Source organism: Poecilia reticulata, chromosome 19 (assembly GCF_904066995.2).
Source record: "Poecilia reticulata chromosome 19, P_reticulata-male-v2, whole genome shotgun sequence".
NCBI classification, from domain to species: domain Eukaryota; kingdom Metazoa; phylum Chordata; class Actinopteri; order Cyprinodontiformes; family Poeciliidae; genus Poecilia; species Poecilia reticulata.
This window is the reverse complement of record NC_088848.1, coordinates 6,080,305-6,107,695: the sequence shown is the minus strand read 5'-3', so window position 1 is coordinate 6,107,695 and position 27,391 is coordinate 6,080,305. Positions and strand designations below refer to the sequence as shown.

General features: G+C 39.7%; 1 protein-coding gene across 1 annotated transcript; it reads left to right on the top strand.

The window, feature by feature from the left end:
* Positions 1-507: 507 nt before the first annotated feature.
* LOC103481354 (RUN domain-containing protein 3A) lies at positions 508-27,391 on the top strand. Its single transcript, XM_081600640.1, has 11 exons — positions 508-907; positions 2,741-2,856; positions 3,705-3,832; positions 3,982-4,067; positions 13,324-13,413; positions 13,506-13,586; positions 13,782-13,944; positions 14,678-14,835; positions 23,420-23,539; positions 24,807-24,907; positions 25,000-27,391. Exons 1-11 carry the CDS (start codon positions 801-803, stop codon positions 25,140-25,142), a joined length of 1,293 nt encoding a protein of 430 aa, XP_081456766.1. The 5' UTR covers positions 508-800; the 3' UTR covers positions 25,143-27,391.

Sequence of the window (27,391 nt, the reverse complement as noted above, 5' to 3'; positions counted from 1 at the left end):
AAAATGATAAAAATCTATATCAAAGTTTCTGTAAAAGGAAGGTTATTTTCTGATTGTTAAGATATAAAAAGTACCATGTTTCTTTATTTTTAATATACACTGTAAGAAAAAATTGTCTAATTTTCGGTAAAATATTGACAGAATTTTACCATATACAAATTTTACCACCTGTAAGGATTTTACTGTATAAATATGGTAAAATCCATGGTGAAATTCTTTGGTTGCCAGAATTTTACCACGTAAGTATGGTAAAAATATGTAAATGCGAATTTTATCAAATAAATACAGTAAAATTTCCAGTATAAATTTTAGCGTAAATTCTGGCCACACTGCTGCCGAATTTTATCGTAAATTAGATAGTTGGGTTTTTTTTACAGTGTAGTATTTATCATTGTTAAAAATTCTCTATGTAATGTTATCTGTTGAAATAAAATGTACAACAAAAAAAACACTGGAGTCAATACGTCATGTCCGTCTGTATGATTGAAGATGACGCACCCCCGCTTACGTCACGATGAAGTCACCATTTAGGGGGGAGAAATCGCGAGACGACACGGGCGCATTTGAGACCTCTAAACGCAGGAATCATAATAAACCCGAATCATCGGATGATCCGATGAGTTTCGGGGTTTTACTTCCTTCCCGCTGCCTCAGAAACACGCAGTCGCGCTGCAGGAGCCGGACGGCGGACGTGATGATGCGGCCCGTCAGCCTCAGCATCCTCCGCCGGCAGTGACCGCGGGGGAGCCGCGCGCGGCCGACAGGGAGGGGTCCCTCCATCCCGGGGCTTTTTCATCCGCATGGAGCCCGGATATGTGCAGGCAGCGATGGCGATGGGAGAAGTGTCGAAGAGGGTGTCGGCTCGAAACGTGGCGGTGGAGAGGAAAAACCTCCTCACGGTCTGCAGGTCAGTTTCATTCAATGTTTTACTGTAATATTCCCCTTTCTGTTGTGTTAAAATGAATTTATAATAAATGTAACCAAAGGGAGGACATGTGAAGGTTCTGAGGGATGAATTGCAGTTTATTTCTGTGAACGCTGATGGTTTGGTTACCATGAGCTTCTTGGCGCCCCAGGGACTGAAGCATAATCACATTATGAGGCAGGGCCGGCCGTAGGCATATGCAAGTTAAGCAGCTTCACCTCCAGCAGCCCCCAAAACACCAAGCTAAAGTAGTAACTCGTTACATTGTCTACCCTCTGAATGAAAAATATTAAATTGTCTATTATTTTTTATTAATTATATGAATTATTGTCATTTTGGTCCTTAAAATACCAAAATTTCCACTTAACTTTATTTTTTGGTCCCTCTGATGATGTAAATTTTTAATATTAAATTGTGAATAATTTGATCAGTTACTTAGTTCTTGAGTAATTTTTTTTTTTACCAAATGCTTTTTTACTCTTACTTGAGTAAAATTTTTGGATACTCTACCCACCTCTGCCAAGCTAGCATAATAAAAATATAAATATTTACAATAAAATAGAATAATAAAAAACAATACATTTGCAGATTGAAAACCTATTTCTATTATTTTGATTGCAGATTGCAGTTGCAGAATTAGCAGGTCGTCTCCAGTTAAATGTCTGTTAGAAACTTTTGGGCTCATTTTCAGATCCCATCATACGGTGAAGTGGAGAATAATTCGTCCTGCTTTCCGTGCTGCTGTGACCGTAATGCTAATGTCCTCACTTTGAGGACAGTCGTCCATTATTGTCCAGCCCAAACTGAATGAGACATTGTTGTCTTGGGAACAATGGAGGCTGAAATCGCTTTAAGTTAAGCTTTGTCTTATCGATGTGTGAAAATGGACAGACTGTGGTTTAAAGTTATACAAAACAGATTAGTTTTACTTCAATTTATTTGCTGAAATTGAAAATTGTTTCAAAATAGTCTTTATTCTGTTGCAGAAAAGCACAAAACCATTAATAAAATGCTGTTATTGCACTAAATTCATTAGTGCAATGACGCCATTTTGTAAAATTTTATTTTAAAGACCAAAATGACAATAATTCATATAAGTAAAAAATTAAATCAGGCAAAAGTAAATGTTTCCTAATCAGTTTCTTTCAATAAAAAACTTTCACAGCTTTCACAAAAACTGCAGGTCTGTCTGGTGAATGTTTGGTTAAATCATGCCTCTTTTTTATTCAGTGGGTAAAATATCCACACATTTTACTCAAATAAGAGTAAAGAAGAGATACTTCATAAGAAAAAGTAAAAAGTACAGTTTAGTAAAAATACTCCTAAAAGTAAATTTAAAAAAATTTAATTATTTTATTTCAACAAATAATTATATTTGTTGAAAAAATATTTTTGAGAATTAACCTTTAAAATGTGAATAGATGTCTGTCTGCGTGTGGACAGAAACATAAAAGCTCTCAGTAAAGTCTTTGAGCTTCCTGAAAGTCGGCATGACCAGGTTGTCTTCGCAGGAAGTGGATGACATCAGGCCGGATTACGGAAAGGAAGATCCATCAGCGGTGATGCTCTCAGTAGTCACCAGTGTTATAACAACATGGAGGGTTAAATCATTTCACTTCCATTTCCTTGCCACCTAGAGACAAATCTGGTTCTAAATATCAAGTAGAAATTCTACATATTTTTAAGAAGCGCTGAGATAATGTTAGGTTTTAATATTTTTACCAGTAAAGTGCTGCCATATTTTGATTAGTTAAGTTTCCTGTTGGAAAATCCATTTTCACTGGTCACTTTCTTTTTTATTTCTCTCCCACGCAGGTTTTCCGTTAAGACTCTGCTAGAGAAATACACCGCCGAGCCCATCGATGATTCATCCGAAGAGTTCATCAATTTTGCAGCAGTCCTTGAACACATCCTCAGCCACCGTTTTAAAGGTAAACCCGAATGTCAGAGTCCAACTTCAGGTTGAAAACCAAAATAATGAGACGCTGGCAATCATTAAGTTACCTGGATTTAAATTTAACTGGTTTGTGGTTATGATGCGCCATTTATAAAAGTTACAGTTAAAAATTGACAGCAATAATTTGGATTATTTAGACTGCAATGAGAGTAAAAAAATGTGGTTTAATTTAATTTTGCAAGCTAAATAATTAGTTTATCAACTGATTATTTCCAAACAAAGTATTGAGCTTGCTAGCTAAGAATTAAGGTGTAAAATACACATTTAGCTAAATATTTAATTTACCACCTAAATATTTAGCTTAGCAACTATTTAGATGCAAAAAAATACTTAAATAAATTTAAAAAATAAATAATAATAATAAATACTTAGCAAGCAAACTAAATAATTAATTTGGAGCAAAGTATTCAGCTAGCAGCTAAATATTCAGTTGTTTAGCAAAGCATTTAGTTAGCAAGATAAATATTGTGTTTACCAACTAAATATTTAGCTTGGCAACTGAATCCAAACTAAACATTTAGCTAGCAAGCTAAATATTTAGTTTAGAGAAAAAGTTTTAATTTACCAGCTCTATATTTGAATCCAAATTAGACATTTTATTAGCAAGCTAGCAAGATATTTTTACTTGGTAAACTAAATATTTAATGTCTAGGCTGAATAGACTAAATTTAGTCTAGTTAGCATGCTATTTAGTTAGCATGAAAATACTTTATTACAGACCAAATGACCCAAATTATTGCTGCTATTTTGACAGCCTATAGGTGGTTATGCTGTTTTAAACCTAAAGATAATTTTTGTTGTTAAAATGTTGTTATTTTCCAGGCTCTAGTAGCTGGTTTGACGGTCAGAGGAGTTACTGGGACTACATCCGCCTGGCATGTGCCAAAGTCCCCAACAGCTGCATCAGCAGCATTGAAAGCATGGAAAACATCAACACATCTCGAGCAAAAGTGAGTCACAAAAATCCAACCTGAGTAACTATCTGTTAGAGGAACATAGCTATCAGCGTAGCATAGCAGCTAGAAGTTAGCAGCACAGCAGCTAGCACCATAGCGGTGTGGGTGTAACCTGCAGCCGTGTTTCCATTTGATGCTTTCAGGGTCGAGCCTGGATGAGAGTCGCCCTCATGGAGAAGAGGCTGTCTGAGTACATCGCCACTGCTCTGCGGGACAGCAGGACAACCAGGTCAGACTGACTGTAGTCTAAATGACTAACTGTCCTCCATCACCTGACTGTCAGTCAGCCATCCATCACCCCAGGCTACGACCACCAGGGTTAGCAGGTTTTCTGGGGGAAACCCTGCAATACTTTAACCTTTCCGAATCCTAGTACATTACAACTATTACTCATTTACAATTTCTGAGTCTTTAGCCTGATATTAAAAACGAGGCTTAATCAATCCTAATCCATTTAGAAATCAATAGTTAATAGTTTTTATATTTTACTTTTTCATGTTTACATCTAGGGGCTGCACAGTGGCGCAGTTGGTAGAGCTGTTGCCTTGCAGCAAGAAGGTTCTGGGTTCAATTCCCAGCCTGGGGTCTTTCTGCATGGAGTTTGCATGTTCTCCCTGTGTGTGCGTGGGTTTTCTCCGGGTACTCCGGTTTCCTCCCACAGTCCAAAAACATGACTGTCAGGTTAATTGGCCTCTCCAAATTGCCCCTAGGTGTGAGTGTGTGTGTGCATGGTTGTGTGTCTCTGTGTTGCCCTGCGACAGACTGGCGACCTGTCCAGGGTGACCCCGCCTCTCGCCCGAAACATTGGCTGGAGATAGGCACCAGCACCCCTCCCGACCCCACTGAGGGAAAAAGGGTGCAAGAAAATGGATGGATGGATGTTTACATCTATTTATTATAAATCTTTTTTCCCACTCTCTTTTTCCACTATGCAAAAGAAAATAAATGTTTGACTAAATAAGCAAAATTAACTTCCCAATGTATAAAAATTGGAGAAAAAAAAAAATCAACAGATCCTCACATTTTTCTGAGTTTATCAACATTTTATTCTCAAAATTGGTCAAAACCATTTGGGTTCAAGTGACTGCTGTCTCAGTTATAGTCCATGAGCGATAGAGCGACTAATAAAAGGTCACATTTAACATCACATATTAGCGCAAATATCGTAAATATTCTTTCCAAATATTTCTAAATTAGCACCACAAAATCTGTGATGTTGATTGCAGAAAACCACAAAAACAATCCTGGACGGACTGATTGGTGTGAAAAGATGTTCAATAATATGTTATTTAAGAAACACTTATTGAATGCTGAAACACCTTTTTTATTGATATTTTAACAAATTAATTGGTTTTTATCAATACGATCTGGCCCTTTAAGAACATTCAGATTTTTGATCTGGACCAAAATGGAAATCAGTTTGATGCCCCTGAAATATGGGATAAAAACAAGTGAATCGTGGACAATTTTGAATGTAAATAAGAATAAAGAGCAGATATTTAGTGGTAAAATGATGTCACAGACTCTGTTATGTCACTGGCGATGAGGTCTGTGATGTCATCAATAGGACTGTCACGATAACAAATTTTGCTGGACGGTTAAATGTCTAAAAAATTATTGCGATAAACAATAATATTGTTTCAAGACCTTTTGACACTGATTTAATGGAAATGACTAATAAATGCACGCGATTTCCTGCCATAGATAGATACACTTTATCTTCAAAAAAACACATAACACTGGAACTGATAAACTAAATAAACAAAACAACCAAAAACAAAAATAAAATGGATTCTCAGTCTCCATTAACAAAAAACGTACTTGATTAAAAACTAAACAACATAAAGCCAAAGTGGAAATAAATTCAACCAAAAGAGTGAAGATTATGAAGTCTGTATACTATATTGCCCTTCAGTAATCACTAGATTTAAATAGAGAAGATGAGCACATCCGACTACCTAATGCAGTAGTTCATACTACACGATTTTTTGCCCTTATTTCCCCCTTATGACAATCTTAGATTGTTGGCCGCTGGTGATTTTGTAACCGATCATCCTGCAGTGTGTGGTGTGTTACGGTGGATCGTCGTGGCCGCTCCGATCTAAATCAGGTATTTCCCCCGTCTGGAAGCGTCAATGCAGCCCGTTGAATGTGACAGGTAGCTAATCAGAAAGCGCGGATTCTCCTCTGCGCTTTCTGAGGGGAAATTATGGAGGGGAATCCCAAACAGCCGACACGGCGCAACCCGAAGTCCAGCGGACATTGGAGATGATATGTAGAAACAACATTAATATTTATTTCGTGCAAAGAATATAGAAATGACGAGAGGAACTGGAGCTAAATTGCTACCGCAATTGATGAACCCGGTAACTTTTCAGCTACTATAATGTTATAATGTTAATAATGTTATAACATTGTTAACATGTTATAACATGTTATAATGTTATAACCTATTTACGTGTCATAAATAGGTTATAATTAGAGATGTGCCGATCAGGTTTTTTTCCTGCTGATACCGATACAAATCACCCATGAGGGCCGATCACCGATACCGATCACATAATTATTTTTTATTTTTATTTTTTTCATAAACACTACCGGTTACATTATGTGGAAAAAGGAACCATGAATTCACCTCAATTTAGACAAAAACTTGTTTCTAATAACTTTTTCCAAGAAGAAAACTAAACAAAACAGGCATTCTGCAAATTGTACTGCTATCGGTAACACTATCTTTAACAGACTGATAACATATGAAGGCTCTGAAGACGCTAAATAATGCAAAGAGCCAAAATAAAACCTCTCAACATTGCCAAAAAAATTCCAAGTTTAAAACTTTACATTCAAAGGCAAATACAGGTTCAATTACAATAAACAATCCAGAATTACTGAATGAAAACTTCCTGATAGCATGGCGGCTAGCTGATTACTGCTAGTTCTGAGTGGCTGTTTCTGACTGAGATGAGATCGATTATTTATTTTTTTTAGAGATTATCTGTCTCATGTTAGGACAGCGAAAGTTTCAATACATATGTAAAATGTATTTTCTTAGGTTAGATGCTGCAGCTTTAAGCAGAGGTTCGGTGTGAGAGTCACTACCAGGTGGAGCAGAAGCGGCGCTCCGTCTGTGAAATATTACTACCTGTAGCACATAGCAGCGGTTCAACAGCGAGAACAGAACCAGCGTCTTACATCGCAGCTCGAAGACTTGAATAATTTTGCGGGTTATTTGTTTAGCTTTCTGACCGTCATGCTAATCCGGGTGAGTGTTTGCAGCTGTGCGCTGCTTTACCTGCTATCTGATCCTCCGTATGTCTTTTTTACTGCAGTGAGCCTCGATGTAGCCAAACTCCGTCAAGTATGCCATTGTTTTTATGTCGTATTAGCTTCATCGTGTTGATGCATTTTGACGTGCTTCAATTTACCGCCGCAACACGCAAACTTCCCCATTCACTCAGTGCGTTATAGTTCCACATCGCTTAGGATTTGTTGCTGCGCATTGGCGCAGTGGGAAGGAAAGAGGAGACCAGCTGCACAGGCAGGCTGCGAAATGAGAAGCAGGTGATCGGTATTGGCAACAAGAGCCAATGATCGCCGATCACCGTTCATGCACTTCTTTACAAAAATCGACCGATTATGATCGGTGACCGATCGATCGGCACACCTCTAGTTATGATTTTCATTCAGTCAGGACTTTACGCTGACTCTAGCCATATGCTTCACAGGTAGATTCTCGTAAATAATTGATTAATGCCTGGTTTTAAAATTAGTTAACTGGACTTGTAGTCATTGTGCCCGTGTGGCTGGACACCACACGGCAAGACGAACACGATCGAACCGTTATACCTAGGATTTCTATCAGGTTTTGAAAATGGGCCGACAGTCTGCCAACAACTCGTGTAGTGTGCGCTGGACATTACACTAAGGAAGAGCACAGGAGTTGAGCCTTTTTTCATTCAGTGTCATCAACTGCGGAATTGCATGCAACGCAACTCTGCATATTTTTCATTGCTTGCAATATCACTGACCCGTTCAGACATTCGCAAAGCTCTTTCGAATCGACCGTTCAGGTAGTTTACGACAATTTTAGTGATTGTATTTCGGAGAAAATGTTTCATCGTACGCCGACAAACCAGAGTGGAGTGATGGGGCCCCATCACGCCACGAGAAGGGGAGTCCAGGACTTGCAGCAAGACTTTGTGGAGCTAAAGGTGGTTCAACTCCTCAACAAGGAATCATTTGTAGCTCAAATACTGGCAGAGAGAGAGAAAAGTAATGCCCTCTGAGAAGAACTGGACGGACTCCAGACTTCCTACAAGGAGCTGCGCTCTTAGTATGAAACCGACATTTCCCAGGTGAGGCAGGAGGCCGGGACACAAAAGCTTTGTTAAGCGAAGTTTTGTGAGGAGAGGCTTAGTGAGCAATGACGACTCCTGGAGAATCTGAGAGCTGAAAAGGACCAAATGTCTCAGGAAATGTCAAAAAACATCGCTTTCCTGCAAGACCGTGAGAAACTTTTGAAGGAAGACTTGAATCAGATCAAACGTTCCTACAATTATCTCATCTACAAGCATAAAATCAAAGTTTCTGGGCTCAAACAAGACATGGAAGCATATCGACAGGAGGTGAACCACAAGAAAGAGGCCAACTCAAAAAGAGCCAATGAGAACGTGCAGCTCATCGACAAACTGAGAGCTGAGAAGAAGGAGATCCTCCAAAAAATGTAGAGAGAAATCACCATTATGCAAAAGACGGAGAAGCTGCTGCTAGAGGATCTTGATCGGGTTCACCTTTCAAACGATGAGCTAAAAAGTAGGTATAACACAGACATCATGGAATTACAGCAGCAGCTCGAAACATACACGCAGAAGACAAAGGAGGAGGAAACGGCTCATCTGAGAGAACAGAGCAAGTAGTTTATCCGTGAGTTAGAGCGCAGGTTTTCTACTACGCTGCACCAGAAAGTAGAAAACCTTGAGCTCCAGCTAATTCAGGAGAGAGAAGCTCATCAGCAGAAATCGGAGGAGGACGTGGCGCTGCTCGACAACATGAGAGCAACAAATGCCGTCCTCCTTGAAAACGCTGCAAAAGACATTCAACTCCTGAAGGAAAAGGAAAGAGACGCCCAGGCTGAGTTGGAGGAAGTCAAAGCTTTGTACCAGCAGCTAACCTGTCAGTATGAATCCGATGTAACCTCTCTGGAACAACAGGTAGACAAATACCAGAAGGAGATGAGCTGTATGAAAGAGTTGGAAAGAATAAGATCTACTGATGCCTGAAACTCTGAGAGGTGAGGAAGAAGATTTCCAAGGGCAGGAGGAAGAAAACTTGCAGAGCCCAGTCAGCCTGGTCAAAGCTGTAAGTCAGGAGGTTTCCCCAGAGGAGGATCTATCAGGAGAAACCTTAGCAGGTTGTTCCTCGGATCCGGAATCTGAGGAAGAGACTGAGATCACTGCAGAAACCATCCTGGAGGATTTGGTCGATCCAGGCACTGAAACCCTCCAGGATGGTAAAAAGAAAAAAATCCAAAATTTCTATTTGGAAAAGAATTTGGAACACATTGCGATTAAGAAAAAAAAGAAAACAAAAGAGTGAAGATAAGGCCTGAGAATGATTTTAATATTTGGAGAAGGAGAAAGACGTGCGAGTGTCATGATCCATGTTTCTGTGTGTTTATTTTTTATTTTTTCTGTGTGATTCTGTTCCCTGTAAGTCCTGTCTCTGCGTCTTCCCCTTTGATTGTCTCCCAGGTGTGTCTCGTTCCCTTGATTACCCCATGTGTATTTAGTCTCACCTGTTGTCTCTGTTCTTCGTCGGATCCTTGTCTATTGCTGTCCTACATACGTTGAATGTGAGTTGTTGCTCTCCAGTAGAACTGATAAGTCCTGGTTAGCTTAGCTCTTGTTTTCAGTCTCTAGTTATCAGTTGCTACCGGTATTAGCTGTGTGCTACTCTCTGCCGTGCTGCCTGTTCCTGGACTGTTTGAGCTTTATTATTCATTAAAATCATCATATTCCTCATCTTATCTGGGTCTCAGCGTCTCTCCTCACCATCACCTACCACCCCATCCTGACAGTGAGAGAGGAACCGAGGAAAGGAACCAAACCCACGGAGGTTGCAGCCTCTGAATGGTGCGACGCTCCAAGAGCAAATTTGAAAAGTCAAAAGTCAACAAACTTAACAAAAAAGTTAAATTTAACATAAAAAACTGTAGAAAAGGGAAAAAAGAAGAACAATCCATGAAAGTATGAAAACAGAACTTGATCAGAAATCATTTCTATTTCAGGAAGAAATCGATTCTTAGACGAATACTTTGTAATAAATATGAAGCTTTTGTGTTGTTGAGCTTATGTGTTTGCTGCTATAAAAGTAAAGGAGGAAGGGGCTAGGAAATGCCTAATTCACTTACACTTTTAACCAGCTTTACAACAAGACTGCAAATTAAGTTTTGTTTAGGATGTTGCTTGTAGGTTTTGTTTGTCAACCTGGATTTAATTCCCAGTCCTGGGGAATCTGCTGCATGTCATTCCTTCTCTCTCCTCCCAATTCCTGTTCAACCTTCTCTCTCTCATTTTCTCTCTTTCTTACATAATTAATAGGTTACTTAACACACACACACACACACACACACACACGCACACGTCCCCTCCATGGGGTACCACCTTATCGTGGTGGGGGGGTTTGAGTGTCCCAGTGATCCTAGGAGTTGTGCTGCTGGGGCTTCATGCCCCCAATGCAGACAATCCCAGGTGAGGAACCAGACCAAGTGCAGCCCAAACATCCCTTATGATGAAAACGACCGTTAGAAACGGATTCACTCAAAGAAATAACTGTTTGGATTAACGAAAGATTTTCCACCTGATTACTTTGCTTTATTTCAGCACTATCTAATTCTGTTACTCCAATTTAAAGCAAATGTTTTGGCTCAACTTAACTTTTGAGGTTGATTCAACTCATTTACTTTAGTTGGACCCAATGTAATTTAATAGAGCCAGCCCAACTCGTTGCAATGTTTTGAACCAAATAATTGACTTTACTTGATTAAGATGAATGCAAATTTAGTTGAAACCAACTTATTTTACAGTGATGCCTTCACACTACTTAATTAAGTTGATCCAACTCATGAAATGTAAGTTAGCTCAACAAACATGCTTCATGCTGAAAGAAAGCTATTAATCGTGCGGAAAATCTTTCCATGATTAAATTACGTTAATTCAAAGACATTTTTTTAAGTGCTATTAAATTAAGTGTTTTAAGACAGCAGTGGGTTAAAGGGTAGAAAGAACAATTAGAAAAGGTACAACAGAACTGTATTTTCAAAACTGTTATCCATTTTCTTTTACGTGTGCAGTGCAGGCACTTTACTGCAAAAGGTATAAACTCTTGCCATATGGCAACCCATTTGAACATCCATTTAAGCTACTTTACATTAATAGTTTAAACAAAACCTTTAACGTTGGTGTTTAATTAGTAACAAGAAACATCAAAATAGTTCAGCCTACCACAGTTCGTCAGTGCCAATAGTGTCCTGCAGAGAAGTACCTCTGCGCAGGAACACATCTCTGTCACGAACCCGCTGGTGCGAGCATCTTAACGGTAATGTTGCATTTAAAGGCGGCTCAGAAAACACTAAATGTAAGTAACAGATGAAATTGTTGTAACTGCTGAAAAAGTGCGGTGGACAGAGGGCATGTATATGGAAAGTGCGGGAGCACTTTTTGTATGAAATCAATTTACGAATTATATAAAGTTCACCACTCGGAGGCAAAAAATTAGTAAAGTCATAAAAAACAAAAAACGGCTCTCACTAACTGAGACTTGAGCTCTCCCGTTCAGGGCATAGAGCTGTAATAAAAGAATCGGATTGTTCCTGAAAGCCACGTCACACTCAGCATGGCCGAGTGATATTAGTGCAACATGAACGTTAGCTGGCTTGGTTTATCCTTAAAATCATGCTAAGGGGCTGTAGTTGAAAGGTAGGTAATTATTAGACAGATATCTTATCGTGGACAAAAACTCAAGTAAAAGTCATGGCAGTTTTAGCTAATGTTGGACTCATGAGCCCATGCTAACATTAGCATATTAGCCTGCGAAGACTTTTATGCACAATCTTTTATAAGAAAAATCAACCTGTAACCTTATATGCGAATAGTAAAGGCATACATGTCACATGAAAACATAATGAAGACGAATAACCTGCCTTTAGCGAAGCTCTGCTTCTTCCAACGTACAAGTCCACAAACATTCTGGAAGTGTCCCCGCACTTTACTGCGCATGCGCACTACTGGGCTGACGCCTTCACTCCAGTGACAAAAATATTCAAATACAGTTTACTCAAAATAACTTGGTCTTGTACCTTTCTCAGGACAAACATGTACATTATTCACATTACTTGAATTGACTAAACAGCTTAGTGAAACTTAAGTAAAGCATAGAAACATAATTTAAGAATAGGTATTGCCTTTGCACAAACATCTGTAGTTTAATATGTAATATGAAGTTTTCCCAGGCGCAAAACAGTGAGCTTCCGTAATCTCGCTAGCATCTCGCGTGATTTCCTGATCTCGCCAGACCCTCTTCGGCGGGAGATCAGTCTGACGAAATTGAATCACGTTATCGCAACTTGAATACATTTTATTAATGCTAGGTTGTTGAATTTTATGTTTATCTGACAAGATTTTATCACGTTTGCCTTTGAAGCATAACATTATTTTGTTAAAATAACATGTTATTTTTTGTAAATGCAATGACCACCTCAATTCAATTTTTTAACACAAGCATGGAACAAGCAGAAAATGGTGCAAATGGTAGAGAAACGCTGATTAATTGCAAGCTAACCATCACTTCATGTGACGGTTAGCTAGCTTGTTTCCAATCACTGAAGAGCATTATATATATATATATATATATATATAATGCTATATATATATATATATATATATATATATATATATATATATATATATATATATATATATATATATATATATATATATGTATGTATGAGGAGGTCATTTTGTTTTCGCTGTAGGGTCTCTGGGCTCCCTTAGAGCTGGGGTGAGAAGCCCAGAAATCCAGGAGTCATACATTTATACAGGGTTTCCCCCAGTGTATTATAAGCCCCTGGCCCACCTACATCAACGTAAGAGATTAAACTCCACCACGTTGGCTCTGCTTGTGCAGCTCTATGTGAACTGCAGGTAGAACATGCAGTTGCGCTTGAAGAGATGCGTGTTGAGCAAGCGGTGAGAATGATTTATCTTTGTGAACAAAGAACCATGTGCTTCATTAACATCTCAACATGCTGCTCAGAGTGGCTCTGTGTCTGGGCTGTAAAGCTCATGTATGTGTTCTTAACATCTTTTAATATAAAAACATGGTGGGCCGCTGTTGGGCCGCCTCGGCGCTGACTCTCCTTTAAAATGGCTGCCTGTCCTTTTCAGTAACCATGTTCTTCTGTATCTGTTGTTGTCGTTGCGCTTCAGGAGGTTTTACTCAGAAGGAGCCATAATGCTGAGAGAAGAAGCCACAGTGCTAACAGGGATGCTCATTGGCGTGGGAGCCATAGATTTCAGGTACGAGGGTTAACCTTTGACCTTTCTGTAGAGAGTAATATTTTTGTTGCTGTAATTTACAGTCTTAATTTAGAGCATCTTCCTTATCACAGTTTCTGCCTGAAAGGAGAGGCCCTGGACGGGAAATCCCCGGCGGTGATCGACTACACTCCATACTTGAAATTCACACAGAGGTAACGGCGGCGAAGCAGCAGATAAGGTTGTTTAGACAGCAGCAGGAATGTTCAGTGTTTCACTCTGGAGTTTAAAATGAGAAAGAAGCTGCATCAGTCAGGTCGGCCATCTTACTTTAAGCAGTAAAACAAGATGGCCGTAAAACAGTCACACAGAGAGAAAGAGAGGAAGTGCAGTAGTTGTTTTCTGTGCAGCTATGAATACTTGAGTGATGATGATCGGCGGAGCGTCGACAGCAGCGCCAGCGACGACAGCATCCCCGAGCATCCGTACGTCCCACTGGTCACCGACGATGAGAGTTGGAGCACAAAGTGCCGCAAAATGGAGCAGAGGTTCAAGATTGTCAACGCTCAGAAGGTGTTTGCACATTTCACTGCTTCATCACCAAGCAGCCTCTCAATTTAGAAACAGTGTAGGTAGAAAAACAGGGGAAAAATTCTGCCAAAAAAACTCAGAAATTTTGAGATTAAGCTCAGAAATTCCCACAAAGTCAAGAATTGTGTGTTGACAATTTGCAAGTTTTGAAACTCAGAAATGTTTGCGTTTCACATTAACATTTTGAGATTACTCTCTTGCTCTTCTAGCTCTGAAAGTTCTAAGTTTTTTTTATTTTTCAGATTAATCTCAAAAGTTCTAGTTAGTAATTTCTAGCATTTTTTTAAAAAACTTTTCAAGCTCTGAAAAGCTCTAATCTTTTTCAGATTAATCTCGAAATTTATATAATTTTTTGACTGTTCAGGCTCAGGAATTTTCTAGTTTTTTCTAGACAGTTTTTAATTTTAACCTGAGTTTTTTCTAGCAAATGTTCTACTTTTCAAGATGAGAAATTAAATTCTTTTAGAAATTTAATCTCAAAATTTCAGAGATTTTTCTCTCAAATTTTAGACATTTCAAGCTCAGACAGGTCCATGTTTTTTCTAGAAAATTTCTCAGTTTAATCTCAGTCAGATTTTTTTACTCCTCCAGTTTATTTCCTTTTCTTACACGTTGCAATTTGTTTAAAAATGTGCTGTCATAAACACATTACTAAATAATCACCAGTGCATTATTGGTAAAAAATCAAACACATAAATTTGGAAAACATTGTCAGGGGTACCTGGAGGAGCTGGTACGCCTGCGTGAATCTCAGCTGAAGAACACGGAGACGGAGAACAAGAAGCTGAAATCCCAGCTGGAGGAAATTCAGAGCCAAAGCCAACAAGAGAAGAAGGAGCTGGAGGCTGTAATCCTGGAGCTGCAGGAGCAACTGTGAGTCTCTAAACATGAACTCTTCATTGTGTCTGTCATAAGATCAGATCAGGGGAATCTTCCAAACTTGAAGGTTATAGCAGATTTACTCAGCAGGACAGGAATTCATTCACAAAATTAATGGTAGCTGTCAAGTGTCTTATAATTTCATGGCTTCCTACACTTGAAAAGGAGGACTTGGAGACTTCAGGAATTCACTCAATCTTTTTTATTTTCACCAATGAGTGAGAATCAATGAACAGGTGAAAAACCTACAACACACATACAAAATATTTTAACATACATTTAGACATTTGTTTCAAAGTTAATAATTTATCTCAATTAATTCCATTTTTAACCTTGAACATGCATTTATTTTACAATTTTAACCATAAATTCAAGTATTAAATTATTAAATTCCATGCCTGGTTGAATTTGAATCAAACAAATCCAAACATTTTAGAATTACCTTTTTTTTCTGTTTCTTAGGACATATGTTTTTTACATTAGATATCTTAACATACATTTAGTGGAATCAAACTGTAAAAGCTAGCAGTGCAAACTTTTACTTCAATAAATTATGCATTCCTTTTCTCAAATGTGAAACTACAGTCAAATTACATTCAATTGAGCCCAGTTAGTGGCTTACCGGTAGTCCTTATAAGTCCTTTCCCATGAAATGCTGCTTTGGAGGCTGTGTTTGCCTTCCTCAGCTCTGTTGCAAAACCAGTAAAGTGGTTTGTGAATTCCTTATATTACCTGAGTTGAGGGTGCTGCTGATTGGGTCAGATTTCTTTCACCTGCTGAGAAGTGCTGCAGAGTGGCACACTGATGTGTGTGTGTGTGCGCGTGCACACACAAATGTCTATTCATGCACCCACATCTGAACTAATGAGCAGATCTGCGCAACACCTCCCACTCGATCTTGCAAGGTTTTACCTGGGAAGATCGCATTTTTTAAGTGAGCTGGTTCCCTCTGCTTGGTCTTCTGCTGGGATGAGCACTACAAGGCGCCGGACATCCCGATGGAGTATGGTGCCCTGAACCTCCTTCACCAATCCAGAACATTTCACAGGAGGTTTTGGTGTATTTCCCGAACTATACCCACTTGGAGAAACTTTCACATAAACATCCCGGACTATGCCTTTGCAATCAGGATTCACAGCAACAACTCTACCCATCTTGAATTGTCCCCTTAGCGCGTTTTGGTCGCAGAGCCAAACCACATCGCCAATAGCAACATTTCTTTCAGCAGTATGCCACTTGCCACGGACAAACAAGTTGGGACCTGCAAGTTGACTCCAGGACCTCCAAAAGTAGTCAACTTGAGTTTGTATTTCTTGCAGCCTTTTAAAGGGATAAGTGGTATAGTCAAATGTCTTGAAATCTCCACTTTTTGTAGCTCGACCGAGCAACAGGGTGTTTGGAGTGATGTACTGGATTCGATCTTCATGGCTCTGTACTCTAGCATCAATAGGTCTTTCGTTGGCTAGATTGGCAGCTAGCTTAATCGTCGTAAGAAACTCACTGAAGGTAAGGCCTTCCACTCTGCCAAGACTTTGGAACGCTCTTTTAATGACCTTGACAGCAGCTTCAGCTGCGCCGTTGCGATGTGGTGAATCGGCTGGAAGAATTTTCCATGTCCAGTGAGTCCCATTTTTTGCAGCATACTCTTCAAGTGAGAATTTGTCTTGCTGTCTCAGGTAAGCATACATTTCTTGCAGAATGGGTTTTGCCCCAATAAAGTTCGTACCTGGGTCAGACCACACCTTCTGGGGATGACCTCTGATGGATGTAAACCTCTGGTAGGCAAGTATGAAGCTCTCTGTAGATAGTGTGTTTGCCAATTCAACATGAATGGCTCTACTTGACATACAGCAGAACAACACACCCCAAACCTTCATGCTCACTCTTTTCTTGACGTCATCTTTCACTTGGTAAGGGCCAAACAAATCAACAGATATGAACTGAAATGGTGCACTTGGACTAGACCTTTCTTCAGGCAGATCCCCCATTATTTGCTGACAGGTTTTTGCTCTCACCTTTTTGCACACTACACACTCATCAACAACTTTTCTGGCAATGACTCGTCCTCTGATGACCCATGCTTTCTTCCACATACGCAGCAAAGTTCCTGCCACTCCATCATGTCCTTCACTGTGTGCTGCTCGGGCTAGAAGGGTGGAGATCCAAGATTGGAAGGGCAACAGAGGAACGGCTCTGTGGTCCTCCTTAAAAGTCTGAACTCTGCCGCCACACATCAAGAGTCCACTTGTTCCATCTTTGTAGACAACCAGTCTATCAGTCGTTGTAGTTGGAAATTGTACACCTTCTTGTGCTGCCAGGCATAGGTCTCTGAACACATCTTCTCTTTCGCCAACTGTTATGACACCAGATGAAGGGACCACCTCCCACTTTTCTTTATCTGTGACCTTGACATGCAGGAACTTTTTTGCTGCTCTCCAAATCCATGCAACTACCCCTATCAGTTTTCTCAACTGTTGAAGTGCCTCACGTCCACTAGTTGCTGGACTACTGCTGCTGTAGGCGGCCTCCTAGAGATGATCAGTTTATTCTGGACTCTGATTGAATTTTGTTCTTTCAGTTGACTTCGGGTAAGTACAGCAACAAATGTTTTCTTCTGTATTTTTATAACATTGTCTCTTGCTTGCACAGCAACATCATTTGCAGATTTCTTTGGCCACTCGCGTTCAGGAAGTTGAAGGAAACTTGGACCCAACTGCCACACTGAGTCTTCGGTTAAGCAAGCAGGACTTGCCCCTCTAGTGATAATATCTGCAATATTTGCTGATCCTGGAATCCACCACCAGTCTTGGACATTAGTGCTACTCTGGATCTCTCCAACCCGATTGGCGAAGAAGGTCTGATATCCATAACTCTCTCGCTGTATTGCGCCCAAGACAGTTTGGCTGTCAACGAGATGGAGCCACTTCTCAACTTTGATTCGGCAATGTTTCTGGAAATGGGTCTTTAGCCGGGCTGCAAAGACTGCTCCACATATCTCCGCTTTCACGGGGTCACCACTGCGGTTGAGAGGAGTCAGTTTGGCCTTAGACTCAACCAACCTCACACTTACACCATCAGTGCATTCCCAACGTAGGTACAACACAGCACCATATGCATGCTCACTGCCATCAGAAAATGTGATGCCAATTGGACCTGCATATGGGTCTGGTGGTGTCAGGGATCTGATGAATCTGAGTTGGCTCAGGTCAGCATATTCTTCTAGCAGCTTTATGGCATCCTCTCGGAGCTCTTTGGACAGAGCTGCATCCCAGGTGTCTTTTGTGCAATACATTAGCTTTGCTTCTTGAAAGCCCTTCGAACCAGAATGGCTCCCTTCTGCTTTGCAGGAGTCACAAGACCAAGTGGATCATAGAGAGCAGAGACTTGACTCAACAGTTCTCTTCTGGTAAGAGGATTTGGAGTTTGTCCTTTTACTTCTTCTCTTAGCAGGTCCTGACCAAGGCGCATTTTCTTCTTCCTCTTGGAAAAGTTCACTGCAACCATGACATGCAGCTTGTCATCTTCAACACAGTAACCCAGACCGAGGGCTTTGTTATCGTTTTCAGCGAGCTGGTTAGGCAAGATCATGGTCTTTAACTCCATGTTAACTTCTCTTGACTCTTCCCTCCCACCTTGACTAGAGTAGACCCAGGGCTTCATAAAAAATCCTCCAGCTTTAAGGATCTGCTCAATGTTGGATGTGAGGAGTTTCAGGTGGTCAAGGTTGTTGTGAGATGTCAAGATGTCATCGACGTAGACGTCTTCTTCCAGCACACGTTTCTCCTCTTTGAATTGTGTGAATGAGGGTAAGCTGGCAGTCTCCCGCATGGCAACTTGTGCTATACAGCCAGCAGGTTTATCTCCAATATTGACCCTTGTTATGGCAAAATCTTCTATTTCAGCATCCTCACCGTCACGCCACAGAAACCTGTGCAGATGAACCTCTCTCTCTTCTAACCACACAGAGTTGTACATTTTTTGGATGTCTCCAAGGGCAGCAAAGACACCAGCTCGGAACCTCAGGAGGACAGCTCTGATCGGATTTAAGACATCAGGACCTTTAATCAACATGTCATTCAAACTCAGACCTCTGTACTTCTGGCTGCTGTTCCACACTAGCCTCACTGGAGTAGATATAGAATGTGGATTTAGTGCAATCAGATGACTTATATACCACACTGGCCCAGTCCAGCTTTGTAGTACTTCTTTGGACAGTTTCACTGCAGCTTTGCGATCGACCATTTCATGGACTTGTGAAGCATAGGCCAATCTCCACTCTGGATCCTTTGCCAACTGTTTTTCCGTCCTGAGGAATGTAGCTTCTACTGCTTTCCTATTGTTAGGGAGAGAAGCCAAATCTTCTGTCCATGGATATTTGGCGTGCCAGTGTGGCTCAGGAGTGTGGTGGTCACCATTGACATATGTCAAGCCATTTCTCACCATCTCCATCTCTTTCTCCTCAGCCAAAGACATTTCCTTCCCTCCAGGTTGGCAATTCCCGCAGCGACATCCTCCACATTTTGGCACGCAGGCTGCTCCGATGCTTTCCCATTCCCACCACTTCAGAAAGTCTTTGCTGGTAGTGGCTGCATTGGATTGGATGAAAGGATGCTTGGGAGACTGATAGGAAGCTGAAGATTTGCAGGTGAGTTCACTGTATTTAACTGCTGCAGTCCTCATTGATCTTGCAAAGTGTGTCTCTGATGTATGGGCCATTAAGGTAACTTCTTCAAAGAGGTCCGGATGTGTGCCTCCAATCGTTTTGCCAAGTGGTCCATTCCATAACACCAGGTCCCCGACAGAGCGAACTTTTTGAGGTACAAGTTGACCTTCTTTATGGCTAATCAGGAGCTGTATCTCTTTAGGTCTTGTAAGGTCTTTCAAGGAGACATCTGGGAAAATCCTCTGAAGCTTTGTGGCAGGGACATGTCTATGAACTTCTGCGATCCTGTCAAGCCCATAGCAGATCAGTTGATGCGATTTGAGGGTCCCTCTTGGAGTATTGACACGTATCTTAAGGAGATAGCGCTTCGTTTCAACAGACACCTGCATCCCTCCAACACCATGGACCACAAGCGTTACATCTTCACTTCTAAGATTCAACTTACTTGCAGCTTTATGTGTAATGTAGTTTGTGTCTGATGCCAGGTCAATGAGGGTTCCAATTCTTTGTCCATCATTGGCTGTGACGTTAAGAATCATCAGGATAACTGGAAACTCATTTAAGCCATTCTCCTCTAGAAGGCCTGTGTTAGTAAAAGTGGAGTTGTGCGCTCTTGACACAACATTGCAAAAGGCATCTTTACATTGCTGAGCCAGCTCAGGTGGGAGTTTGGAAAGAAACTCTTCTTGGGCTTCAGTATGTCTTTTGCTCTCTGCTTTCTCTGAACTAGATTTAGGTGTTCTTTGGGACTGTGGTCTAGCGAGTAAGCAGAGAAGAAAGTGATGTTGGTCTTTACACTCTGGGTTCTTGCACAGGTAATCAGTTTTCTTACAGTAATCACCGTTATGGATTTCAAGGCATCTCTTGCAGGCACCGAGTTGCTGAACTATATCTCTCTTCTCTGATGGCTTTAGATTGATCCTAAACCTTCTGCAGAAATACAGTTTCTTCCTGTGCTTTGGATCACCACAAACAATGCAGCCTGATATGTCACTGCTGTGCTTGGTTGTTTTGGTTCTGGCACATTTTAAGAACTTGGATTTCTCTCTGATGGGTTCAACGAGATCTTTCAGTTGATCTAGTTGTTCATAAATGGATTCTTGTGATCTAAGGACACCATAAACTTGTCAAAGTAATTCTGGTGACTAGTGTCTTTCTCAGTTGCGTTATGGGTGAGCCAGTCTTTCTTTAAAGTTTCTGGAAGCTTACTCTCTATGGATTTAGTCACCAGTGGGTTCTTTATGGCATCTACATTTCCTAGCTCATTTAAGTCACTAAGAGCTTCTCCAAAGCTTGGATAAGTTCTATTATTCGTCTAGGTTGACCATTTCTCACTGGTGGAATTGCTTGTAATTCTTCAATAATCTCAAGAGCAATGGTAGCTTTGTTCCCAAAACGATTGTCCAGGACTCTGAAGATCTCATCTGATGAATTGTATGTTGACAGGCGTAAATCTCTAGCCACTTTTTCATCGAGACTATCAAGCAATTGAAATTTCTTTACCTCTTTCGAACCAGATGGTTCACCTTGCTTCTGGAGAGCCTCCCATTCTTTTCTCCATCTGTAATAGTCTCGTTTACTTCCACCAAACTTTGGTAAAGCTGTGGCTTTCAGCTTTATTGCAGCTACTGGAGGTAGACTGTGGACCAAGGCTTTTGCCTCTGTTGTGTCCTTCTTACTTGCTGCGTCAATAAAGACAGCTTTCTGGGATACCAGCCTAGGAGGCACACCTCTAGCTCCCTTAACGGTAGTTAAAATCCTTTTCCTCGGCAGATGGGGCCCAACGGTTCCAATTTTGGTGTGCTTCCTTTGCCTTCTGGATCAATTTCTCCAAATGGGTGAGCATAAACTCGTATGCCTCCAGAGTTGTGTCTGGCCCGATGGAGGAAACATTCTTGCACTCATCCTCTGCAACTAGTAGAGCCAGGGACAGTTCCTTCTCTCCATATGTGGTCCACATTGTCTCTCGGATAAGGAGTTTGGCTTCTTTAAGCTTTAGTTCACATTCTTTCTCCGTCTTCTCTATGTCGGCTTTCTGAAGATTACTCAGCTCCTCTGCTGCAGTTGCTTTGCACTCAGCCATATAAGCAGCCTCCACATCCTCATTTGCTTCCATAACTTTGGAGCTCTCCAGTGTAAGCTTCTTGTAGTTCTCCTCCAGTTCCTCCTTAGACATTTCCATGTAGGTCCTCGTAATGTTATTTGCAAAACGGGAGAAAAGTCTTTTAACTGTTGTCCTCTCTGCTTTAAGGTCATCAAGGCACTTTAATTCAGCCATTTTCCTCCTTTGGAAGACAGATAGCAGATTTCAGTCTCTGGTTGCAGAATGGAATCTCCTCTGGTTGGAGCGGTTTTTCACTGTCAAGTGTCTTATAATTTCATGGCTTCCTACACTTGAAAAGGAGGACTTGGAGACTTCAGGAATTCACTCAATCTTTTTTATTTTCACCAATGAGTGAGAATCAATGAACAGGTGAAAAACCTACAACACACATACAAAATATTTTAACATACATTTTAGACATTTGGTTCAAAGTTAATAATTTATCTCAATTAATTCCATTTTTAACCTTGAACATGCATTTATTTTACAATTTTAACCATAAATTCAAGTATTAAATTATTAAATTCCATGCCTGGTTGAATTTGAATCAAACAAATCCAAACATTTTAGAATTACCTTTTTTTTCTGTTTCTTAGGACATAAGTTTTTTACATTAGATATCTTAACATACATTTAGTGGAACCAAACTGTAAAAGCTAGCAGTGCAAACTTTTACTTCAATAAATTATGCATTCCTTTTCTCAAATGTGAAACTACAGTCAAATTACATTCAATTGAGCCCAGTTAGTGGCTTACCGGTAGTCCTTATAAGTCCTTTCCCATGAAATGCTGCTTTGGAGGCTGTGTTTGCCTTCCTCAGCTCTGTTGCAAAACCAGTAAAGTGGTTTGTGAATTCCTTATATTACCTGAGTTGAGGGTGCTGCTGATTGGGTCAGATTTCTTTCACCTGCTGAGAAGTGCTGCAGAGTGGCACACTGATGTGTGTGTGTGTGTGTGTGCGTGCACACACAAATGTCTATTCATGCACCCACATCTGAACTAATGAGCAGATCTGCGCAACAGTAGCACATGCTAACTATTTAGTACATCTGAAAAAATGCATTAGTATCTGTTATTTTTATTTAACTTGTTCCTCTCTTTGTATTATGTTAAATGGCGCTGCAGGCCATTTAACTAACCACCAATCTGTACAGGTGACCCATGAAGCCTCTTTGAAGGTTTCTGGGTTTCACAAAACATGTTTATTTCAGTTGTTGAACACATAATTTTTAGATCATGAGATTTTAGTCTGTGCAGTTCTCCCTGTTGAGCTCTTTTCAAAATGAGCAGTTTTAGGGCGTCCTGTCGCTTTAAATCCAAATAAACTGCTGCACGTGAAAATGGCTGGAAACGCGCATAATTATACAACCGTGTAGCTTTGAAAAGCATTAGTAGAGCTTCCTGCACAGCTAACAAGAATGCAGATAGTAGGGGCTTCTGGATGGTAAGACAAGAACAAAACACTTGTCTTTTCCAGCAGCCATTGTACACAGCATGCAGCTGTAAAATCAAACATGCTGGAGCTCCAGTTGGGTTGCATTTGACGGTGCAGTTTTGTCATTTTCCACACAACAGAAAACATTAACTTATTGCCAAAAACAGTTGGATGTTTTGTTGTCTTTTTAAGCGCCTGGATTGTTTTTAGAATGAGTTGAGACCCGAATGGAAGTATGAAAATGTGTAAAAAGTTCATTTTGCATTATAGGTCAGCTTTAATTTGAAGTGCTTTATGTCAGGTTTTTCTCTTTTTGGTCTTTGGAAGAAAAATAAACCGTAATATTTCCGTCATGTCTCCCCCTGCTGTGCATCAGGACGAGCCTGATTCCATGCGACTCCAACCACCTGGCCAAAGATCTGCCGATCCCCCTCATCAACCAGTGGCCGACCCTTGACCCCTATGACATCCAAGAGGACATGAAGCTTTTCCGCAGGTTCGACTGGCAAAACTTCATCTAAATACAACAGTTTATTATTATGTTGTTGGAACAACAATCTTTACTTCACTGAGATTTGAAAACACAATACAGTCCCACCATGTGAGACCCATAGAGAATCTGTGGGACATTGTGAAGAGAAAGTTGAGAGACACAAGACCCAAAACTCTGGATGAGCTTAAGGCTATCGAAGCATCCTGGGCCTCCATAGCACCTCAGCAGAGCCACAGGCTGATTGCCTCCATGCCGCATTGAAGGCTGCAAAAGGATTCCTGACCAAGTATTGAGTGCATAACTGGACATAATTATTTGAAGGTTGACTTTTTTGGTATTAAAGCACTTTTCTTTTATTGGTCGGATGAAATATGCAAATTCTTTGAGACAGGGATTTTGGGTTTTCATGAGCTGTATGCCAAAATCATCAGTATTAAAACAATAAAAGACCTGAAATATTTCAGTTGGTGTGCAATGAATCTAAAATATATGACAGTTTAATTTTTATCATTACATTATGGAAAATAATGAACTTTATCACAATATGCTAATTTTTTTAGAAGGACCTGTATATGAGAAGTCTGAATAATTCAAAGGTCGTGTTTATTTACAATTTATCTTGCAAAATTTGAAACAAATGGTTTAGGTTTGCTTGGTTAAAAATCACAGATTTTTTTTCATACATTGGTTTTGTAATCTATGTTTGTTTGTTTCTAGTTAAATAGTTTTTATTTATTTTTGCTATTATGGGGATGCCATTATTTTTCTTCCTTTGTTTTTTTTTCCAATCTCTTTTATTGCCCTTTCTGTTTTTATTCTTTTTTTGCATTTTCTTCTCTTTTTTGTCACGTTATATTTATGGATTTAAAGGATAAAGGAAGTCATGGATTAAGGATTTAAACACTTTTAGCTATGAATTCTGGGAATTGTTAGATAAAATTGGCACAATATTTATTTTTATTCTATTTTTTTTTTTTTTAACAAACCATCTTTAAAAGTTTTGGTGAAAAAATAATTTAAAAAAAGTTTCATTTAGTTTTTTTTCCACTGGATAAATGTGTGTTAAATTACAAATATATTAAAATTACTGGCTGAAGTTTTCTTTCTTTGTTTTAACGAAATTTACTACCACACACTGAAACCAGAAGCAGAGCTCACTGCGAACAGGAATATTGACTGCATTCAATTTGTCTGTCAGTTAACTCAGATTAATACGATTCCGGGGCGGCTGCTGAGCGTCTCCCTCTCTTGTCCTCCTGTTGACCTGCAGGAGGAGTTTCCCGAGCACCGAGCTGCTGTCAGTGGAGGTCAGCCTGGACTCCGACTCCCAGAGGATCGAGGGCAAACAGAACGGAGGAACCTGGTGCACAGGTGACGCTGCAGCCACTGAGATGTTTACTCTTAAAACCCTAAATGATTATTTACCCTGAAGATTTAAAATGGCTGCTTTGTTTCCCCTACAGTAAAGGACTACACCCCTTCCATGATGGGTCTGTGTGGGTCTTTGGCTTCTCTTCCAAGCACCAAATCTCTGGCTAGCTTCAAATCAAGTGAATGTCTGGTCAACATCAGCACAGAGAACAGCCCTGCTCTATCTCCCTGCTAGGGGGCGCCAAAGATGCACTGGAAAAACAGACAATTCAACTGTTAAACAAAGTGACTGCTCCTCACTGCGATGGCCTGGTGGGGCCTATATAGATACAAAAAAGGAGCACATTTCTGAAAAACAAAACTCTGAAATTTTTAGATTAACCTCAGAAATAATCTGAAAAAAAAAAACAAGAAAAATTATAAGTTCCAAAAGTAAAAACAATTACAAGAATTTATTTTTGAATTTTTGAGATTAATCTTGCAATTTTTCCTAAAGAATCTTTCAAGTTTCTGAGTTTGAAAAGTTTGCAAGAAAAGAAAATCAGAAATTTTCAGATTAATCTCAGAAATATTCTGAATAAAACAATTAGATTCCTGAGCTCCAAAAGTTGAAACTTTGTGAGAGCAAAAACTCATACATTTTGAGATTCATCTCAGAAATTTTCTTGGAAAATCACATTTCTCTGAGCTCCAAAAGTAAAACAAATTTACAAGAAACTAAGAAATTTTCAGATTAATTTAAGATAAATGTCAGAAATTTTACTGAAAAAATGTGGAACTTTCTGAGTTGGAAAAGTCAAAAATTTTGGACATATGAAGCTGAAACAAATTCCAAGAGACGAGTTCTAAAATTTTCTATAGTGATTAATGCCAACATTTCTGAGTTTTTCTCTTGCAAATTTTAACTTTTCCAGCTCAGATTTTCTTTATTTTAATTCTGAAATTAATCTAAAAATTTTTGACTTTTTTTTCATAAACTTTCGTCTTTTGGAGCAAAAATTTTACTTGTTTTGTTCTAGAAAATTTCAGCTATTAATCCGCAACATTTCTGAGTTTTTTGTCGGAAATCTACTCCTTTTTATCCGGCCGTGGCATGCCGTCGTACCTCACTGATGTGCGCTTTCATCTGACCCTTGACCTTTACGCTCTGAGCCCATCTCTCTCTCTCCTGAATCAAACTTGAGTGAAGGAAGATCCTGCATGTCCTGAACTTTTCCAACATGGATGCAGAAATAGCTGCTGTACTGCCTCCGTCTTCATCTCCACTGCATTTCAGAGCCGGTTTACGCTTCACGCAGATAAAGTCCCACATCACCGTCCGTCCCCACCGTGCGTCCCTGTCCGTTGAGTCCGCCGTGTCTTTATCAGTCCGTCTGTGTTTTCTCTCTGTTGCCTAACAGGCAGTCTGGCTCAGCTGTTGTAACATTTTCGGATATAAAACAGCATTTTACCATAGTTAAGTACAATATAATCAGAGATCAGAGCGAGCTGAGGCTTTTTACAGTGAGCCAAGTGATCTGAATATTATTTAAAATGTAACAGAGAAAGTATAATAATCCAATTAGATGCTGATTTTAGGGATGACGTGTGAGTCTGCCTCTGTAAACCTGTTGCATAAAAAGACAAAATGCTTTGGGACTATGCAGGATGAATGTTTTCGTTGTGTTTTTCTACCCGCTTGATGAAATAGTTTGAGTAGATGAGAACTAGTGAATCTGCCACGTGTCTGTGTGCCTTTGTTCCCTTTGTTTTCATTTCCCGACTACTTTCTTGGCGCCCTCCGTACTTATTTGTAAGACCTGGTAAAGATATGAAAAAAAAAGGTGAAAATAAAGTCACATTTCACTGAAGTAGCATATGTTTTGAAACATTTAGGTCAAAAGTTCAGTGATTACAAAGTTCCACACAGATCCTCCATCATGGTTAACAGTAAATTTTAGTTGTTTATCTTTATATTTATCCTGTTTTTTTTCCTAGTACATTTGAAATATGACAAAACTAACTTAAAAGTTAATTTTCAGCAAAATATAGGAGCTTTCTAAGTCAATAATTCCTTAAATATATGCGGAAAATGCCCTGTTGTAAGTGGAACTTATACATACAGTACATTTTCCATCAATATCAAGCAATTATGGCCATAAAAAGCTCCTATATTTTCCTGAACAGTTACCTGTAAGTTAGTTTTGTCTAATTTCAAGTTTACTAAGATATTTTCACTGGAATCAAAACCCTCAAAACCAGGAAGTTGTGATTTAAATTGTAAAACAAATTTAACATATTTTCCCCATTGAATCCGGTGTTAGATTTCGCTGCTGCAGTAAGATATGAATTTATTTTAAACTTTTACACATCTTTAACGTCATGTTCAGTAAAAATGGAGGATGCTGTTATCAACATTTCAATCTAATGCCGTGTGGTTGAAAGCTGGAAATCATCGCATTACTTAAAACTGCAATAAAAACTGCCTTTTTTTGAAAACAGTAA

Coding starts and splice junctions, on each gene's coding strand:
- LOC103481354 (XM_081600640.1), top strand. CDS start 801: ATGGAGCCCGGATATGTGCAGGCAGCGATGGCGATGGGAGAAGTGTCG. Junction 908..2,740: donor AACCTCCTCACGGTCTGCAG/GTCAGTTTCATT, acceptor TCTCCCACGCAG/GTTTTCCGTTAAGACTCTGC. Junction 14,836..23,419: donor CTGGAGCTGCAGGAGCAACT/GTGAGTCTCTAA, acceptor GCTGTGCATCAG/GACGAGCCTGATTCCATGCG.